Source organism: Sander lucioperca, chromosome 2 (genome assembly GCF_008315115.2).
Source record: "Sander lucioperca isolate FBNREF2018 chromosome 2, SLUC_FBN_1.2, whole genome shotgun sequence".
Taxonomy (NCBI): Eukaryota; Metazoa; Chordata; class Actinopteri; order Perciformes; family Percidae; genus Sander; species Sander lucioperca.
In genome coordinates, this window is record NC_050174.1 from 34281090 (window position 1) to 34303589 (window position 22500).

At 41.4% G+C, this 22500-nt stretch overlaps 1 protein-coding gene across 1 annotated transcript in view; it reads right to left on the reverse strand.

Moving 5' to 3' along the window:
* LOC118494617 (tetratricopeptide repeat protein 28-like) overlaps positions 1 to 20000 on the reverse strand; it is a 54468-nt gene extending 34468 nt beyond the window's left edge. The window contains exons 1-2 of the mRNA XM_035999018.1: positions 19464 to 20000; positions 13554 to 13853 (exon numbers count right to left, since the gene is read on the reverse strand). Of these exons, the coding sequence (XP_035854911.1) occupies positions 13554 to 13853; positions 19464 to 19493 (330 nt within the window). The 5' untranslated portion in view covers positions 19494 to 20000. The remainder of the gene's footprint in view (positions 1 to 13553; positions 13854 to 19463) is intronic.
* Positions 20001 to 22500: the final 2500 nt, after the last annotated feature.

Consider the following 22500-nt stretch of genomic DNA (forward strand, 5'->3'; position numbering starts at 1 on the left):
CACCACAGTCTGATCTGACCACATTCATACCTGGAAACTGCCCAGTACTACCACAGTCTGATCTGATCACATTCATACCTGGAAGCTGCCCAGTACTACCACAGTCTGATCTGACCACATTCATACTGGAAGCTGCCCAGTACTACCACAGTCTGATCTGATCACATTCATACCTGGAAGAGTTTTTCTGTATTTAATGTTTATTTTATATTAGTGGTTAATATGTTGGTTTGTGTGTTTATACATGCACCTTTCACCAAGGCGAATCTCACATAAGTGTACTTATTGTGTCAATAAAACCTTTTAATTCTGATTCTTCAATACTGTAATAAAGTTGAAACAGAGTAAACTTTTGGAGAAACGCAACCCGACATCAACCCTTTGGTGACCAGTCATGTGGCCGTGGATTAGACTTATCCGTGTGTTTTGAGGCGGTGTCAGAGTCCCAAACAGGACACAGGAAACAGGAAACATCACTGCCTCTACCGCTGCCACGAGAAAGTTATAAAACACCAAACACAAGCTCTGAACTGCCCGGGAGTTTGGGGAACAGCTGACATTTTCCTCAGTCCCTCCTAGGGGTGCACCGATCCGATATTAAGATCGGATATCGGCCCCAATATTGACAAAATAGCTGGATCGGGGATTGAAAAATTAACAGATCCACGGGCCGATCCAGTTTAAAAAAAAAAAAAAAAAAGATAGTTTTTTTTTTTATAACAAATAAATAAGAATTTAAGATATTTTTTTTACATGTTTACAATGTTTGGTAACTGTTTGGTTACTATTGTATGTTTGACCAATACACTAGTTTGTTTCTACTGCTACATTTTATTTATTTAAAATTTATTTTAAGAAGTTTGATTACATTCTATTTTCGATTTGAATGCACAATTGTTTTTTTATATAACAAATAAATAAAAAATCAATACATTACATCTATGTTATTTTGTCTTAGTTAGGAAAGTAATGTTTAGTTAAGAAAGTGTGGTGCCTTTAGCCTCTTCCACATGGTGGAAGGAAGGTATAAGGTATAAGGTATACAGTGTATTATTAATTCAACAACGGTATGGGATCGGTATCGGGTATCAACAGATACACAAAGCCCAGGCATCGGTATCGGGACTGAAAAAGTCGGATCGGTGTATCCCTAGTCCCTCCGTCTCTTTTCTTTCTCTTTGTCCTGGAAATTAAGCTGCCTTTGTCTCAGATGTTCCCCCTCCATGGACAGTTTTAAAACACATCTCAAGACATATTTGTTCTCAAAGGCCTTTGGTTGCTCTTAGAGGTTTGTAGCATCTTGATATGATATTGTACTGTATTTTTTTTTGTTGCATTTATTGCTTTATTTTTTATTTATTTATTTTTAACTAATTTTTGCTTGATTTTAGTGGTTGTGTTGTGCACTTCAATTTGTACAGCACTTTGGTCAACTTTGGTTGTTTTAAATGTGATTTATAAAAAAACTTGAGTTGACTTCAAATGCGGTCGGAAACGCCGAAATCTATAAACAATCTGACAGAAAACAATAACTGAAATATAAAGTCTACTTGTGCTTCATTGGGGGGGGGTTAAAGAACACAACAGGACATCACACGTATCGGCATTTCATTTTACCGATAACCGATGAGTTAATTCATTAAAAAGTGCGCAACTTGGTGATAGGTTGGATATTTGGTGATAGGTTGGATATTTCAGCATTCAGGTTTTCAAATGTATTTCATATCTTGTATGTAGTGTACTACACAAGAAGGTTAGTCTGGGGACAACCTTCACCCACAGGAATAGATGGGAATGGGTCAATCTATTATAAGCATCGGCCATAAAAGGCATAGTTTGAAAGTAACTGTTCCACTGAAATAGATGGACTGGTATGTGTGAAGCCCCCAAAAAAGTATAAAGGAGTTATTCTGATGTTTGTTGAGACACTATGGGTACATGCAGATAGGTGTGTGTACACAGGGTTATCTCCCTCTCTCGGAGAGAAACCTTGACATATACATTTGGTGCATGTCAACTGTTCTGCCTTTCATGAAAGTTTGTTTGTTTGTTTGTTGTGTGAATAAAGCTGCATTAGTCTGAGCTCATTGGACTCAGCATTTGTTAAAGTCTTCATCTCATTTCCAGATAATGCCCCATATCACTTGGGCTCCGCTACAGCTCTGTAAACAGCCCGAATCAGAAAGCAGTTTACTGCCACAGTTGTGGAACTACACAGCCTTTGCCTTGGTGATTGGATGCATACATATAAACAAACACACTTATGAAATATTAAAGGTGCTGTAGGTAGGATTGTGAAGATCCAGGACTTAGCCAACAGACTGATCTCACTAAGTGGCGTATGTATGACACGCCAATTCGTATGCCATTTTTGCGTGTTATCAAGACGCATAATCGTTCTTTAGTGTGTTTATACGTGTTTATAAATGCCATTTGGCCTCCATTGACCTACATTACATGTGTATTATCACTGTAGCGAGTATAGTATGAAAGGACGGAGGTTGGTTGGGGTGGCGGATGGGTAAAACATAGGACTTTCACCCGGGAGATCGCGTCCCGCATGTGGCGTTTATCAACCTAAGCCTTCCCCAATGTTCCCTTCCTAAACCCAACTGTTTGTTTTCCTAAGAGTGTGACATTGGTCACCGTCGTGTTTTTGTCTTTTTTTACTGTTACTAAAGGCAACGCCACGTGGTATGTATGTTTACATCCGCTGTATGCAGCGTAAACATTCACGTGGATAGCTCAAAATACGTACAGATAACAAGCCACTTGGCTTTAGGAAAGCAGCGTGTATGATTACGCAAAGTCATGATGCTATGTTGTAGCCAAAGAATTTGAACATCGACAACTTCTCAGTCCCTCCCCCCCTTTCTGCTAAAGCCCAAACGGTCTCCTAAGCCCCTCCACCCAAATCTCACTCCAGGCTGTAGGTGGTGCCAGAGGAGCTGGATTTTATTTTTAAATGTCCTGCTTCCTGTAGTTCTACTGGAACATAAGGGTCAGTTTCAGCAAAAATGACAGACCGTTAGTTTTATAAGTCTTACCTACTGCACCTTTAATAAGAACAAGCAATAAATACCAAAACAGAGACAAATGTATACAATACAGTCTGCAACAGCTGCAAACAAATTGTTAGCATGTTAAAACTTCAGTTCAAACTTTTGTTGTTTTTATTCATTATTTTTTTCTGACTGTGTATTGTGTTTAAAGTTTCTGTTGCATTAAATAATTGCTTAAAGCATTTAAAAACAAACTTTTGTGTTGGTGTTTGTCCATCCATCCATCTTCTTCCGCTTATCCGGTAACGGGTCGCGGGGGTAGCAGCTCCAGCAGGGGACCCCAAACTTCCCTTTCCCGAGCCACATTAACCAGCTCTGACTGGGGGATCCCGAGGCGTTCCCAGGCCAGGTTGGAGATATAATCCCTCCACCTAGTCCTGGGTCTTCCCCGAGGCCTCCTCCCAGCTGGACGTGCCTAGAAAACCTCCCTAGGGAGGCGCCCAGGGGGCATCCTTACCAGATGCCCGAACCACCTCAACTGGCTCCTTTCGACGCGAAGGAGCAGCGGCTCTACTCCGAGCTCCTCACGGATGACTGAGCTTCTCACCCTATCTCTAAGGGAGACGCCAGCCACCCTCCTGAGGAAACCCATTTCGGCCGCTTGTACCCTGGATCTCGTTCTTTTCGGTCATGATGGTGTTGGTGTTTGTAACATTCCAAAATGTAAATTTTGACCAAAAAGATTTTCATTTTTACTGTAAATGCAAAATTGGTTCCAAATGTCCGTTTCATTAACTGCTAATAATCGATATCGGCACCGAAAAAACAGTATCGGTCGACGCGTAATCTGGACAGCCCTACTGTGAGCAGAACGTCACGTCCACAAAGACACAAAGTAAGAGAGAGCAGCCCTGCGACCAGGCCGACAACTGCGGCATAGGATTAGTTTCACCTCATCTGCGTAAAGAACGACATAGCTGCCAAGAAGTGCTGTTGAAACCAAAAAAGCAGACGTACGTGTGTGTGTGTGTGTGTGTATATGTATGTGTGTGTGTGTGTGTGTGTGTGTGTGTGTGTGTGGTCACTTTCCCTCCATCATGGCCCGTGCATTTGCAGCGCTGCGCTGCTTAGCCACAACAGCCTTCTAAAAGGCGGACAAAAAACAGACGTTAACTGCGCCTGCTCATTTCACAGATTTTTCCAGACAAATAATTTCAGGTTTGTACCCGCTAGCGCCAACCCTCTGTCCGTCCCGCTCTCACTGGCCTATAATTACATGCCATTCATTTGATTTGTTCATTAGTTCAAGCCTCGGCTGGGTAGAAAGCAAAGCGGAACCCTCTTATTAGTGGTTCATGACTCTACTCTCTCCATGGTGAGCTCTGGAGCTCCGGAGGAAAACAGCGGCGGAGCAGTGGGAGAGGGGAAACTGGCGTGGAGACCTTATTTTAACCCAACGCACACATCTTCATGAAGAGACACAGCAGTGAACGCACTCGGTCACGAGAAGTGTAGATCCGTAAAACCTCTAACATAGAAACACTGCTATGGTGTTAAGGTCGACAAACATTGGTATTACAGATTACAAAAACTGAAGGCATTTAACCAAATATTTGGCTCATACAGTAGCAGCATTGTTTCCATATTATAAAAGACGAGACGCAACTATCAGTATTTCCACGAATAACGGTCAGGTACGCAGGCTAACGTCAGCTTCATTCAGTTCTTTCAAATCAAATCATATACTAAACATAAACATGCATCAAGGTATATTATTAATACACACCTTGGCCCCAATATACTGTACATATAGAGAGCCTCCCTTTTCTTATACTAAACAACTATTTTGTCTATTTTGTGTATATTTGTTTCAGTTTCTGTGTTTATTGTTTATTCCTTATTAATGTTATTGTTTATGTATGTATGCACCAATCACCAAGGCAAACTCCACATACGTGCAACTTACCGAGGCAATGAACTCCTTTCGGATTCTGAGTTAAGAATTCTGCATTTGTTTTCTATGCAGTCTGATTTATGTTTTTTTTTCTACTCACATTTTTTCCTAAGTAATTGGGGAGGAATATGGGCTCTAACCAGTCAGCAGTTTTCATATTCAGAATGAATTATTGTCTCTGAAACTGCACAGGACAGAACAGGGAAGATATTTTTGTAGTTTGATTGTTCCTCTCTAACGAGACTAAGAGTCCACAGCCATGCTAAGCTACAGTTAGCATTTAGGTAGCACAGCCTAAGGTCAGCATGCTTACAATCTCAAATATAACACTAACATGCTGATATTAAGAAGTTGTAATGTTAACTATGTTCACAATAATTGTCGTGTTTGTTTTATGACCTAAATATTGTTCAAAATTGAACAAATTAAACATTGTGATGCGATTATGGCGCTAAAGAAAAAGTCAGAGGATCACCAAAGTCAGTAAGATACATTGTCTGGGAACCATGAACGTCAGTACCAAATGTAATGGCCATCCATCTCTTAGATGTCGAGATATTTCAGTCTGGACCACAGTGGTGGAGTGTATAGAGCCGTGCTGCTAGCTTGGCTAAAAAGTTCACACTCAGTGGGATGGAAGGATGGTTAGAACAGCAACTTCTACAATAGTTTATATTCACGACGTTCCACTTCTGGGATTGCTCTGTTGCCGCCGGGAATTCTGCTGGATCACGCTCTTTTCCCCCAGATGTCCGTTACCTTCCTCTCTTTCTTTGTGTTGCCGTTCTAAAGTCTGGTGGATTTCTGAGGACTATGGTTAACTGCTCCTCAGATCTCTGCAGGGTAAATCCAGACAGCTAGCTAGACTACCTGTCCAATCTGAGTTTTCTGTTGCACCACTAAAACTACTTTTGAACGTACACATGTTCCACCAAAACAAATTCTTTCCCGAGGCTATATTGCAGAGGCACCGTGGTGCCACTATCAAAAAGCAGGATCGGCGATTTCCTATTTTCTCTATCCTTCCCTGCCGACTTGTGCACTTCTAAAGAAAAGAAAACAACTTTACAATTGTAGTCCACTTGCTGTAGCTCCCCTGTGAGGGTTTTCAGTTCATTATTCGGCATGTATCAAAGTAACAGCACAGGTCACCAAGATGTTATGAAATAAATACTTCAGATGGTGCGAATGAAAGCAACAAGAAAGGTACAAGAGCTAAAGCCACTCTCCCCATGAGATCAGAAGCCAGGTTCTTTTTTTCTTTACACACAGAGATCAGATGAGAGCTGCTTTAACAGACTGTCATACCAACAGGGGAGCATTACCCAGTGGTTGTCATCCACATGAAAAGCAGAGCACCACTGAGAGTGGCGAAGGACGAGGTCTTCAAATCACACACTTACTTTTCTCCCTTTTACAGCAACAGCCAGTGTCATCATCACCCAGCACTGCAGAAAAAAGCAGCTTTGGCCTCATCAGGGTGTCAGCATCCTCTCTTTACACAATAACTGGATATAATGTCGCTGCAATTAAAGTCCCCTTTCAGCACTCCACACACCCTGACCTTTCCCTATGCAAACACTCATTGTCTCAGTTAAAACCAAGGACCCTCCACTGGGACCTAAATGGAGATTTTTATGCTTGTGAAAAAGGAAAATGGATGCAAGTATGCACAGGAAAGAAATGTGTTTTTGCCTCATCAGGGAAACAAAGCTCGATGGGTTGTAACCATCATTTTGAAAATGTGTCGCTGCAACTTTGGCAATAAACACTTGAGACAGAATACCCTCGACAGGCACCATCATAACCTATAATCAGAAGATGTGCAAATGATAGAGATGTTTCCCCCGACATTGCAGTGCCAGTCGTCGTCTTTTGGTTCCCTGGGCACTCTCCTGTCAGCGCTCAGACAGGAGAGTGGGAGTGATGGCAGAAAGGGCTGTTTGTTTAACATGTCACTGGAACAGCCGTGTTGAGACCAAGGGACCAGATGGAGGACAAGAGTAGACAGGAAATCCATCTAGAGAGGGTATTGTCCTCTCAGTCACCGGTATACACCATTAAGAAAGTAATTGCACTCACACATCACAGAATCAAAAAATATTCGCTGGAAATAGAAGCTAAAAACGTTCCCCTCTCACACCAATGTCTACCAAAAAGTGTGAGCCAACGTTTAGTGTGGTGCAACACAAGTAAATTACCAGGATTAAGCCTCACATCAATGTCAGGCTTTGCTCCTACTCTTCTGCTATCTGTGTGTTACCGGTCAAAAAATCCCTTCAACAACAACAACAAACCTCGAGCTAGTGAGCTACACGCTGAAAACGGCAAGTTTTGAAAAAAATGTGGATGGTGCAACAAGGCAGGTCTGCTTGGTTCTTTGTGGGAATGATTGTAAAGATTTACAAAGAATATGTTGTTGTCCACCGGTAATAGGAAAAGCTTTTGTTTCAAAGCATGGCCTATCACCTGCAGTGAGCTAGAAAGGGTAACGTTACATTACATGGCATTTAGCGGACGCTTTTATCCAAAGCGACTTACAATTGCTACATATCAGAGGTTGCACGGAGCTCTGGAGCAACTAGGGGTTAAGTGCCTTGCTCAGGGACACATTGGTTGATGTATCGCAGTGGGAATCAAACCCAGATCTCCCATACCAAAAGGCATGTGTGATATCCACTGCTCCACGTTAAAACACAGAGACATGGCGTGAAAATGCCATGCCAAAAATCAAGATTATTTTTGGGGCATTTTTTTCCCCTTTATTAGATAGTGACAGTGGATAGACAGGAAAGGTGGGAGAGAGATGGGGGATGACACGCAGCAAAGGGCCGCAGGTCGGACTCAAACCAGAGCCGCTGCAAAGGCCTCAGCCTACATGGGGCGCACGCTCTTACTTGGTGAGCCAGAGGTCGCCCCAAATGCCATGGTTTCTGTTGTGCCCCGCTTGGTGCGCCATAATGGAGGACCAGGTGAAAACCCTGCAGTCAAAGAGGGGTAGCTGCGGCTTATTATGCCAGTTCTCCATCCTATACGGATCACCAGAAACATTTGTTGGCAATGATTAATGGCCGATTGGTGGGATTGCTGTGGACGAAGTACACACGGAGATACACTGGTAAGAGCCAATGAGGTTTAACCATGTATCAGCTAATTTAAATAGCTCACGTTACTGTATTGTGTCACCAGTTCACTTCATTTAATATTGTAGGAGGCGTTTTCTTTCGCGGGGTGCAAATGTTCCACCAGAACAAGTCCCTTCCTGAGACTATTTAGCAGAGCCACCGTCGCTGCGTCCAGAGCTTAGCGCCGCCCTTGACGACTGTGATTGGTTTAAAGAAATGCTAACAACCCAGAGCATTTCTCCCATCCCAGAATGCATCTGTGGTGTAGCCAGACCTTACTCCACAGCGCTGTGGAGATAGAGCTGGCTATGGGAGACTAGCTCAAGTTTAAGAGTTTGCTGCAGTATCATTCCTTTTGTACTTTCTCTGAATCATAAAAAAGTAGCTTGATTATGCACACATATTACCCAGCTTCCCTCCGAGACCGGCTCACAGAAACTAAATGTGTACACACACACACACACACACACACACACACACACACACACACAGAGACACACACACACAGAGAGACAAACACACACACACACACACACAGTGTGCGCCCCTTGTCTATGAAATGACTACCTATTTTGTTCTCATTTAAGCTTTTTATATTCAGTAAGAGGGTGAGGTACAGAGGGCCTGAAGCGGTCTTGGGTCATTAAACCACACATTTTCTTTCTTCTTTCAGAATGGGTTTTCTGGCACTAACAGCAGACAGAGCTGACAGATTAGACAGGGGGTTCGTTTCGTTCACAGGCTGGCTGTGGCCTTCAGGAGGGTGGGCTGCTCGCTGGTGCACGGGGCAGCAAAACCACGCCTGTCACTGTTTGACGGGCCAATCCAGTAGTGCGGTCACAGGGAGGTATGATTGATGATATTATGTACTCACACACACATCTGAATGCCAGCACACTCCTGTGATTTAATCCCTGTCCCTTCATCAAACATCCAGGCGTAGCAGATGGACTGCACAACGCCGAAAGCGCTATTTCCCCGAGGCCAACGTGTCGAGACCTCCGTTACTAAATCAATTCTTTGAGCCGGAGCTGACTGAACGCAGGAGTTGTAATACTGTTCATTCATATCTACTGAAGCACATTGATTAGCACAAAATTATCAAACTCTGATTAGAAGATCAGAGAATTTTCTGACATATCAGATAGACAAAACTGCAAGATGGATTTGTTGTAACGTTGGCCTCCAGCTGTAAAGTAATAAAGCAGAAAAATAGTCTCCATGACGCCTGTGTTGATACATGTTCAAGCACATTTCTATAATTATATGACAGTGAGTCATGCTGAACATTTCCTTGAACCCAATGAGTGTAAAACAAAAAAGCGTCTTGGAAATGGGATTGCCTGACTGCCTTCTTGTCCTGCACAGACACTTTTAATAGGCGTCCTGTTTGACAACACTGACCCCTAGTGGTGATTCGAGAGGCTTAATTTAAAGCATGAACATGCACTCCTCTGTATAACTGTCAATACCACAGGACATATTAATCCTACCGTGCCATGTTACAAAGTAAAACAAAAAGGGTCCGGCTTTACATCGACACAGTCTGCTGACAGAAACTTCAGCATCGAAGAGAGTGGAAGCTGTCACGCAGTAAATCCAGGAATAAGCAGAGCTACACCGCCTAGATTAAGCCAACCATCCCCCAGTTAGACCACAAAGAGGTTCATTGTACTTGGATAGCATATAAAGAGAAGAACAGAGAATGATTTTTGCGGTGATTTTCAAATTATAGGAGGAATGAATGCATATTTATAACTGAATGTATGGATGCTTATGGAAGTAGGAACGAGTGTTTGTAAGGCATGTATGGGAGAACAGAAGAATGTAGGAAGGATGGCTCTTTGGCACAAGTATAGAAAATGGTCATTTGCAATTTGCACAGCTCTTTGAGTGGCCCAAATGTTTACTGTACATTTGTCTTTTAATTGTTTTAACTCTTGCAGCAATTTCCCTCAGTGTCCAAAATGAATTTCACCTTGGGGAGACTAATAAAGATACTTTGACTTATATAGTTTAGTCCATAGACTGTATATAAGAATGGACCAACAGATCCCGTGTCTCTGGACGGAGACCAGTGAAGGCCTTTAGAAGCACTTTCCCGGTGATGGCTGAGCGTTACTGAGCAGCCTCCAACTGAGCTTGAAGACGTAGATGTGACGTGAGCAACCTGTCTGAAAGTTGGAAGTCTTCTGGTAGCTGTGCCAAGAGAAATCTCAATCATTCCCAATCTAGCAGAGACGGAGAGCGTAGGTATATGTAAGGAGATAACATAGACACAGGCTAATTATTGATCACTAAAATGATAGTTAACATTAGTAATTAAACTTAAACAGCTAATGGAAGTCTAAACTGCCTGAGAGCTTCTCCTGTACTATACGGTAATTCCTCTACTATGAGACAGTAAGTCTCGTGGTTATGACCCAATCGTTAGCCTATTTTTATAAAAACGTCTGCTACGGAGCCATAACGTGAGGTACAAGGTAATGGAGCCTTTTATACATTGTCGTGTTTCTTTAGAAATAAACAATGGACAAATAGAGTCTTTAAACTCTTCAGATGTAAAGTTATTCTCTGTCAAAGTGACGTCAAAATGAATGGCAGTCAATGGGATGCTAACGGGGGGTGATCGCTTTGTAGCATCAAAATGGCGCCATAGGAGATTCGAGCTCTGACGCGAAGCTTACCCCCTTGGTTTAGTCTCCCTGGCCTCAGAGGGTTATGAAATATCTCCCGAATTAACATAATGTACTCTGTAAATGCTAAGATGCTACGGAGGAGAAGTGACAAAAAGGAGAGGAGAATTAGTCATATCAACAACAAAAAATGGACAGCAACTGTATCAGGGTTCCCCCAGAGTTCTCCAAGCTGAATTTAAGATTTTTTAAAGACGTTCTTAAAACCACTTAAGATGAAATGTAATGCCAACTTCACAGCCATATAATGGAAAATCAGTATGGATATTAAGGCAAATAACGTCGCCTGAACTTAAAACATGTTATTATAATACTCACATTCATTCGTAAACAGCACACGTACTGTCAGATAACATCCAAGAAACATTTATGATATTATAGTGTTTGTCTAATGCTACGACAGGATGAGAAACAATTTAAGGACTTTGTAAATTAAAGCTATAGTGCGCTGGTTGAGATGAGGTTTATTCACTGCGCAGTGGAGAAAGAAGCTCACAAGAAGCTGTAGGATTCTCTCTGACCAGAATGAGTTTTCTGGTCAGGGTTTTCTACAAGGTTACAGGAAACCGCAGAATATCAAAAGGCATTCACGCACAAGACTATCTATCTGAGTAGATATACAGTACATAGACCCAATACTGTCTGCTCAAACTATTGAAAAGCCGTCCTTTGTTTAAACGAGGTGTGAACATGCCCAAAAAATTATCTTTCAAAAAACATTATCTCTGTGATGAGAAGCGACACTGCAACGCCACATTTTTACAGAAGAGGAAACCTACCTGAGCCTCCGAAGACACACGACCTCAGATCAAAGAAGAGGCGGCTGCTGATGCATCATTGCGAGCGACAAATTATCATCAATACCACTCTACCACATTATCATCAATCTCTCTCTCGAAAAACAAAAGTATCTCTCCGTGCTAAATCATGAAATCAATGCACTTCTATCAGCGAGAGGGATTGGGTCTCCTAGTGATCTCTGTGGCTGAGTAATGTGAAATCTATCGCAGGTTAGTCCGCACGGCCCGGACAAGATCAAAGACAAGACCCCAGAAAACTTTGTATTGATCAGCAGCCACGAGAACGCAAAATGGGAGGGGAATCTGAAACACTTCAAATCAAAGGCAAATGATCTAATATTTGTGAGAAGAAATGAGTAAAACAACAGTAATCTAACTACCTTTTTACTTACTGTACTGTTATTACATACCATATTGACTAAACGTCATTTTTGTCTGCAACACTTTTACAAAAACTACTTCAACTACTATACTTGAAATTTTACATTTTAAAAAACAGCATAGAGACAGAGCGCATCCCGTCATACTCTGAAAGCCACGCCCACTGGACGGGAAAGCCATCTGTTATTTCATGGATCCAGGATACTATGCATCCTGATAAAGTTCCCTTGGCCTTTGGAATTAAAATACCCCCACATCATCACATACCCTTCACCATACCCCCACATCATCACATACCCTTCACCATACCCCCACATCATCACATACCCTTCACCATACCCCCACATCATCACATACCCTTCACCATACCCCCACATCATCACATACCCTTCACCATACCCCACATCATCACATCCCCTTCACCATACCCCCACATCATCACATACCCTTCACCATACCTAGAGATTGGCATGGTTGTATTTCAGTTAGCCCGATAGCTGGTTTGATTTGCATTGAGAGATGATTTTATGGAAAGTACCCCATGGCAATCTCTAGGTATGGTGAAGGGTATGTGATGATGTGGGGGTATGGTGAAGGGTATGTGATGATGTGGGGGTATGGTGAAGGGGATGTGATGATGTGGGGGTATGGTGAAGGGTATGTGATGATGTGGGGGTATGGTGAAGGGTATGTGATGATGATGTGGGGGTATGGTGAAGGGTATGTGATGATGATGTGGGGGGGGGGGGGGATGGTGAAGGGTATGTGAAGATGTGGGGGTATGGTGAAGGGTATGTGATGATGTGGGGGTATGGTGAAGGGTATGTGATGATGTGGGGGTATGGTGAAGGGTATGTGATGATGTGGGGTATGGTGAAGGGTATGTGATGATGTGGGGGTATGGTGAAGGGTATGTGATGATGTGGGGGTATGGTGAAGGGTATGTGATGATGTGGGGGTATGGTGAAGGGTATGTGATGATGTGGGGGCCAAGGGAACTTTATCAGGATGCATAGTATCCTGGATCCATGAAATAACTGGCCTTTAAAAATAGAAATCTGCCTGCCTCTATGGGAATTTAACATAGGGGTGTACTGACTTATGCCCCCTGTATTTTAGGGAAGAACATTTATTTATTTATGATACATTATTCATTCACAAAGAAAATTGGTGTTCTCAAAGGTTGGATTTTTCCTATTTTTTTTAATTAAAAGGCATTAAGATCAATTTCCAAAAGATGATTTTTTTATTCCTCTTTTTAGTCAACTTTAGCATGGGTTCATAAACTTATGAGCAGCACTGTATATCCCCATTTCAATCTATGCAGCTAAGTGTTTATAATTAAAGTTCAAAATTGGCAATGATATGGAAATCAGAGCTCCCAGATTAGATCTGCTGTTTGAGATTTACAATTGTTGGCAATGAAGCTCTCTTGGTGCACTCAATAATTTCTTTTTGACAAGACAAACTGTTATTTTACACAGGATGAATAACTCTGGACTCTTCCCCTCTTCCTCATGTTGTCACGGTGTTGCAAAAAAAGATCCACAATTGTTTGTACGTATCCATAGTTTAAGCTGTTGAGGCACACTTACCTTGGGCCACTTGGGATTGAGCTCGCAGGCTTTTCCAGCATCGTCCAGCGCCGCCTGGTGTTGTCCCAGTTTGAGAAGCGCTGCTGAACGGTTACTGTACAGGATGCAGTTCTGTGGGTCCGCTTGCAAGGCATCAGTGTACAAATAAACGGCTGCCTGGAAGTCACCCCGCTGACACGCCTCGTTGCTCTGCTGAACTTTCTCCATGAACTCGGCCTTACTGAGACCAAACCTGCCTCCTTCGTCTCCAGAAACACAGCGGAGGGGTCTGCTCGCTGTCCGAGAACTGAATATGGAAAACTGGAGAATTGGACAGAAGAGTGAAAGAGCTATAATCAGTCCAATTGAAAAATCTCATAACACCTAACTGGCAGGAACGCACTTGAGCAAAGAACTCAATAACAAACTGATATGCTGGCGTTCGAACGTGCAACTAATATGTGAAGAACAGTTAGTGTGTGAATATGACACAGGGTGTTTCATGCAGGGTATGACAAGCGTGTAGGGCTGCAACTAACGATTATTTTCATTGCTGATTATTGTCTGGATTGATGGATTTGTTGTGGATCAGTGTGGATCAGTGTTCCCCAAAGCCCAAGACGACGTCCTCACAACAACTCACACAACTCTCTCTGCATTTGTCAGCATGGCTATGTTCAATTGACTGTAGCTATGTTTCCATCCACACGTTTTTATGCGAATTAAGTGATATTGAATAAAAAAATGTCAATTGAATTTCATGGATATCGACTCAAAGTTTATACGTTCGGTCTCATCGGATTTTCTCTTGATCGATATACGGTTTCTGCGATAAACGCTGATGGAAACGTTATTTGCCGAATAAATAATGAATTGCAGTTAAGTTTTAGGTCATGGCGCGTGATCACGGAAGGCTTGTGTCATGTGGACGCGCCGACAGTGTTGTTGTCATTACTTAGAATTCCTCATGGGGGCGAGAGAGACTACGCGCTATAGCTTTAATGAACATTAAAAATGGCTGAATTTGATTTAGTGTGGCCAGCTCCAGGACTCTGGTATTGTGCACGCTAGCTCAGTGTTATGGCTTTCTGGGACACTGAACTAACTTATATGAGCCATTGTTAGTGCAGATTTATTCATCCTTTACTTTTCCTGTTATGGTCAGTGTCATGTCTGCTGTGAAAATGAAAATAAAGTCCACTGGAAATGTCCTTCCTTCCTCAGAAATATGAAGAAAGAATTATCTTTTGTGGTATATTAAACAAGGTTTCTGAAATAATCCAAGTTATGTGACAGCCTGAGGAAGGCTTTTTGCCGTTTGCTACGATCAGCTTTTTTTTTGCCACACCTGGAATATACCAACAAACTCTGGAGAATCTTTTTCATATTTATGTTGCCAAAATAACATTAGGGTTGGGTATCATTTGGATTGTTACGATTCCGAACCGGTACTTTTAAAATGATTTCGGTTATGAATCTGTTTAGAAATCATTTTAGAATGATTCCTAAACAGATTCTTGAAAAACTGAAAAATGACATCAAATAAAGGCTCTTTTATAGAGTTTTTTTTTTTTTTTTTTTTTAAGTTGAAAATTATTTAAATTTAACAATATATTAACGTTTTAAAGTACTTAAATATACATGTATAATAAGTAAACCTAAGTCACCTAACACTGAATGGTTAACATGCTTTTACGTCCGTTTTGGTGAGCCCAGAGGGAAAACATGGCATTTTAAAAGTAGCCTACATTAACGGTAGCCAGCTAACGGTAGACTACAGAGAAAGTGTGATATTTTTACGTCCGTTTCGGAGCGACAGAGGGAAAATATTTCAGTCAACACATTAAGTGGAACCGAAATGAGGAACCGAAATTTTGCTCCATAGTGGAACCGGGTTTCGGTACCCAACCCTAGTATTGTTTTTTCTTTTTTTCCTGATATCGAGGCTAAAACAGTACTAACAATCTCAACATTAAAATAGCCATTTAAATAATTGAACTTTTTACCAGAAAGGTGACTTGGAGCTTTCTTCGTTTTTTACTTTTGGGTTTCCTTCCGAAGAGCACCTTGATTATTTGTTTTAACTTCAGAGCACTCCGAACATTTTCTCTTCTAATAATAAAGTTATGTTGAATTGTTCGGGAGGCAAAGTTTTTAAAAGTACCTGAACATCTGCATAGCACGTGTGCACGTCGTGTAATGTTTAACTTAGGGCTGTTCGATTAATTGAACTACGATCACGATTTAGATTTCTGCTCCCAACGATCACAAAAACAACGTAATTGAGAAAACACGTTACGTTGACGTTACATTTTGCAAGTAAATTCTTATTTTGTCTTGTGTTCTGAAGGAGAATTCAAAAAGTTCAGCAGGAGAAAGTATGAAGGGAAATTTCACAGCTCAAGGTGTTTTCACTGTTGATTTGTTGAACTATTTCACTGTTTTTTTTTAACTTTAATAAATGCAACATCTTTCCAAAAGTCAACAAGTAAATGTGATTTCAATATTGACTAAAATAACTGATTAGGATTTTTTCCATAAATCGGGCAGCCCTAGTTTAACTTTCAGTTATTGTTCAAGTCCAAGCAACTATAATTTAGTACTAGAGCTGGGCAACATATCGATACATATTGATATCGTGATATGAGACTAGATATCGTCTTAGATTTTGGATATCGTGATATGACATAAGTGGTGTCTTTTCCTGGTTTTAAAGGCTGCATTACAGTAAAGTGATGTCATTTTCTGAACTTACCAGACTGTTGTAACTGTTCTATTATTTGCCTTTACCCACTTAGTCATTACATCCACATAACTGATGATTATTTATCAAAAATGTCATTGTGTAAATATTTTGTGAAAGCACCAATAGTCAACACTGCAATATTGTTGCGGTATCGATATCGAGGTATTTGGTCAAAGATATCGTGAGGCCTATTTAGTAGTACAGCATATAGCTAGTGAGTCATTCCCACTGGGGACAGGGGGGACATGTCTCCCCCCTACTTTTCAAAAACCCAAATTGTGAACATTTTTGATTCTATAAAATGATTCTGTCAAATCTTGGCGATCGCCCGTATAATTAACAATAAAAGAAAGTAAGACATCTTTTTCTTATACATAGTTAAGTGCTATTCTTTCTGGCAGAATTTATCATTATGATCACCTTAATTATTATCTGGATTTTGTATCATCATAGTCCCTAAATGTATGTAGAAATGCTGGAAATGAGATTCAAAATCGAAGACATTTTTCTGGCATAGGACCTAGGGCTGCCACCTCTTAGTCGATTAGTCGACTAATCGGTCGTTTTGGTCTTAGTCGACTAAGATTTCTTTTGTTGAGGAGTCATTTTTTTATGCTTATTCATGCTTAATTTCTCATTTCCAAGAAACTTATGAGCACATTTCTGGTAAGCACAAGATTTAAAGTGGTGCTTTTGCAGGATTAATTGTGGAGAAAGTTCAGTTTTACAGATGGTTAATTAACTACATTTATATTGTGCTTTTCTAGTCTTAACCACCTCTCAAAGAGCACAGCTCTGTCGATTACATCAACTAATCCATTAATCGACAAAATCATATAAGGGTTAGTCGACTAAGAATTTCTTTAGTCGAGGACAGCCCTAATAGGACCCCCTCTTTTGTGCCCCCCCCCCACTTCTCAAACCAAAGTTACACCCTTGATATATAGTACAATAACGGAGCACATAAGGTTTAATGTTTCCAGTCCTGTTAGTTCAAAATAAAGTCAATATTGACTCTGATGTTCACAGTCTAGACACGCAGCAATAGTGTGAAGTTCCACCTAATAAAGACATCTTCATCGCACCAATGAATCTCTTACGGCAACAAGATAAAGCCTGCCCTAGAGCAAGGCCATCGGCGTTAATGTGGGATTGAATCTATTATTGTTCCCAATCATATTCAACTCATTACACTCCTGAACCAACTGGCAGACAAACCTGTTCAATGCGAGACCAATTATCATCCAGCCAATACACTCTTATTGATTAAGTAGATGAGCGCTGAATCCATTAAACAAACGGTTTGCTGAGTATTACTGAATCATGAAGTTCATCTCGGGTTGCACGTCTTTAGGGCCGGCTTCCTTTTATACCTCTTTCTCACCACACCTCCTCAGACTGAATTCCGGGATAGGGCAGGCTGGGTAATTACTTCCAGAGCCCGGGGAGTAGACGCAGCAAATATGAAGGCTTTGGGTATCAAGTAGATTCAGCATCAAGTTACAGGCGCAGCACCAATCAGTTGCTGTCTTTGCACCGGTTGACCTTCATCTTTTCCACCTTTTCTTGTTCTTCTCTGTATGATAACTGTTGATCTTTTTAAAACATGTGACACCATGGAAAGAATTGACTTCCTGCTCTACTCTGACTGAACTTTAAAGCATCCAGTGTTTAATATTATGGTGTTTTATAGCCAATTCAAGACCTGTGGAATAGTAGAAGATTAGTTTGCATTGCCAGCTCTGTCTCCACAGCGCTGTGGAGTAAAGGTCTGGCTACACTACACATGCATTCTGGGATAGGAGATAAAAACGCTCTGGGTTGTTTGCATTTCTTTAAACCAATCACAGTCGTCTTGGGCGGCCCTAAGCTCCAGACGCAGCGACGGTGGCTCTGCTAAATAGTCTCAGGAAGGAACTTGTTCTGGTGGAACATTTGCATCCTGCAAAAGATGTACCAGTGTATCTCCGTGTGTACTTCGTCCACAACAATCCCACCAATCGCTCCCAAAACGTCCCAGTTAGAGAGGAAATGCCCTTAACATATTCTTTGTAAATCTTTACAATCATTCCCTGAAAGAACCAAGCAGGTCTGACTTGTTGCACCATCCAACATTTTTCCAAACTTGCCATTTTCAGCGTGTAGCTCGCTAGCTCTAAGTTTGTTGGCGTTTCCCATAGCGAAGGGATTTTGGGACACACACAAAGAGCCTTAAGTGCTTCTGTTGATGCAGACTATAGGCTATAAGCTCAATTGTGATGCAACAGATAATGTAAACCACTGGGTTTGTGTGGGTTTTAAGACAAAAGGTCAACTGCTGGGTTTGTTGTCGTAGGTCCCGAAGAGGAAACCCACCCTTCAGAAATACACAAACAGGCTGAGGGGGTTGACGTCCACACCTACAACTGACAGCTCTGTCACACATGCTGACATCCAAAGGCTAGCTCCCAAAGAAATGTCAGGAGAAGCATCTATTATACAGTAGATCAGTGCTTCCAGGGCTCCGAGAGAGAGAGAGAGAGAGAGATGCAGGTTCTCCCTTCAAACAAACACTCCCTCCAGATGACTAGCAGGACCAGAAGAGGGAACTAATCAGTGATTTTACAGGAAGGTCCCACTGCCTTCTGTATGTGGGCAGGAAGGGAGGAGAATGTGAGCCTACACCAAGAGGACACCAACGGAATCACACTTTAAGGAGACAGAGATTGAGTCAACTCTCTCCAAAAGCAAATATAGTCTGGAATGCACAGTTTTGTTGGGGAATTGTGTGGATTTACTCATGGCAACTCACACACACACACACACACACACACACACACACACACACAAACTTACTGCCACTGTAGGTTCTTGGCAGTGCAAAAACAAAATAAGTGAAGTTTGGGTTTATTGCCTATTTGTACACTGTATACTATTTTATTGACATTTAAAATCACGTTAATGTTGACTATTGTCTGCACATAGAGAGCCCGCACATCCATTGTGCAGTACAGTACAGTATGCATGACTGGAAAATCGATAGAGGTCTTTTACGAGGTTTTCTCAGGAATGGTCAGTTGGTATTTCCTGTCCAGGACGCGAGGTGAAAAAAAAAAGGTTTTTTCAGAGGAGGAATTAAACGCCAACAACTACAAAGATGGCAGCTTGCATGACAGTGCAGAAAGTAGTGTTTGTGATGTATTTACCTTTTCTTTCAGAGTCGCTTGCTTCTCCATCCTGTGTGACTGCTTTGGTTTGTGCAGCGGGTTCTCGCTCTCATCCCTTCGCACTCCTTTCTTTCCTGGCTTTTTAATCGACTTTATGCATCCAAAAGGTGTTCAAAAGTTAGCACAAAAGTCCTCTTGTGGCACGAGTGTCGACAAACTGCGAGAAAAGCCACAAAGACTGAGCTGTGTGGCGTCCAGGAGAAACGTTTCTTAAGGAAAGTGCGCCATGTTGTCAAATCTTTTCCTTTTTTTTCTCCTGTCTTTTTCCCCCTGTTGCCATAGCGGATTTCTGAGCGCTGTACACAGTGAGGCATGAAGCCATATGGGAGCCCGAGTCAGGAAAAGAAAAGAACAATTCATTCATTAATTATTACTGTATCACTCGGTTGTGGTTGTTTGGTTTTTAAACGTGTTATACCATTTATAAAGACTTAAAGCAAATGTTAGCTCACCTTCGGGTCGAAGGCGTTCACAGACTCTGCGAGGGGGGGGGGGTGAAGACGAAAAGGTGGCACCTCGCACTAAATTGATAATGCCACACCTGGGCTGAGTGATGCTGCGTTCAAGTCTGATTGTTCAACCGTAATTATTAGCAGCCAAGTGAGGAAAGCCGTTCATTTCAGCCTCTTGAGTTGTAGCTAGTTGTCTGAAGGGCTGCAGCTAACGATTAATTTGTATTGTTGATTAATCTGTCGATTCATTTTTAGTTTTTTTTCTATAAAATGTCAGAAAATGTGTTTCCCAAAGCCCAATGTGACGTCCTCAGATGTCTTTTTTTGTCCCCAACTCAAATATATTCAGTTTACTGTCACAGAGGAGAGAAGGAACTAAATATTCATATTTAACAAGCTGACAGCAGAGTTTTACTTTTTTTTATTACATTTATTAGCCTAAATGACTCAAACCGATTCTCTATAGTTGAGGTATTAGGAATTTCTGACAGCAACTACCAATTCGTAAAACAAAAACAAAGAATGACATTTAAATTAACTAATGCCTAGATGTTTTGGGGGGGGGTTGACTTTTCTATAGAACCAGTATTTTGATCAAGATGACATGATAAATGTATTTTATGATGTGACGAGTGACTGGATGATGTGAAGATTGAACAAGTAGTTTAGAGAATTTCAATTCTGATCTGAGAATTGTAGGCCTATCAAAGCGAGTGAGAAAAAACTAATAAAGTTACTTCAAAAAGTCAAGATCAACATCCTCAAATGTCTCGTTATGTCCACAACTCAAAGATATTCAGTGTACTGTCACAGAGGAGAGAAAAAACTAGAACAATATTCACATTTAGGAAGCTGGTTTCACTTTTTTTTAATTACATTTTTTAGCCTAAATGACTCAAACTGTTTAATCAAATATCAAAATGGTTGCCACTTGTGGCCGGGTTGGCTCAGTGGGTAGAGCAGGTGCACATATACTTGAAGGTTTATGCCTCGATGCAGAGGTCCAGGGTTCGACTTCGACCTGTGGCGATTTCCTGCATGTCTTCCCCCCCGCCTCTCTCTCCTTTCTCACCTGTCCGTTGAAGGCAGAAAAGCCCAAAAAAATAATTACATTTATTAGCCTGAACTAATGCCTAGATGTTTTGGGGGGGTTGACTTTTCTATAGAACCAGTATTTTGATTAAGATGACATGATAAATGTATTTTATGATATGACGAGTGACTGGATGATGTGAAAAGTAGTTTTGAGAATTTCTATTCTGATCTGAGAAATGTAGGCCTATCAAAGCGAGTGAGAAAAAAAAAACTAATACAGTTACTTCAAAAAGTCTGATCTCTCATGTTGATTAAAATAAAAAAGTTTCTATAGATTCCCCCTGAGATGAGTAGAAGTATAAAATAACATAAAATGGAAATAAACTACAAGTACATCCAAATTGTAACCAATTCGTATGATATCTTATGAAATTAGGCATCCGGCTACAGAGCTCCGTGATATGTCGGTTGTATCAGTGTCAGTGCTTGAGTTAACCTGATAAAATAGCAACGCAAGCCAGTGGTTTCGGCAGACATTACAGTTAAGTTTAGCTGACAAAAAGTGAGCGTTATGCGACACTACCAAGGAACACCCGTTTGAAAGCACTGTGTTTTCTGACCCACCCATCCACCCTGACCTCCTCCCAAAAAATACGTGGAATGCATACGTATTACAGTGCTTTGCTTTTTGTAGCTATTTGTAGGAATGGTTCATGAGAATAGCCTGACCTTTTCCTCCTACAGCATCATAGCCCTCTATCCACAATCTACGTTAAACTGTTCAAAATTCCTATCTGTATCGGCAACCCGTTCTCACTCAGAGCTTGTAAAATACGGACGCTTGGGCAATGGCTGTGAGCGTCAGAAACAACGCAAAAAGCACCCTGCAGCGTATGTGTAGAACACACCGGGGAGAGCAGCGCTGTGACGTAGCACTAAGAGCGACTACGGTAGAGAGTAGTATGAAAGGCCGAAAATCCGCATAGGGAGGCTGGTTGGGGGGGTGGATGGGTCAAACAACGCAGGACTTGTTCTTGTCCCACTTGTCATGGAAACGTAAGCCCACTCACGACCTTTTCCTTAACCTAACTGCGTCAAAAGTGACGCCAATAGTCCGGACCCAGCACGTTTAGATAAAGCGCGTTTAGATCTGACGCTAAAGGAGATTTTCAGCGTCAGTAACAAACGCCAAAGGCACCTGACCAAGCATCTGTATTTTACGCGATGGGGGAATTTACCTGATGAAGGTCTGAGACCGAAACGTTGTATTTTTGTAAATAAATTATTGCTTGCGTAATGGTCAGTGTGCGGGACTCTTCTCTAAGCTTTTGATTTGTTACTTTTTGATCATATCCTACGCACCTGCCCGACAAAAAGAGGTGTGCAAAAAAGCTTTCTTACGCGATGGGAGTGAGAATGTGTTTATATCGGCTGATCTTTGGTAGTGAAATAAAAATAAAAAAAACGAACAACACAAGGAATAGGCATCACTGTATTTTCTTTCTGTTTAATAGAAAGTGATCGACTGC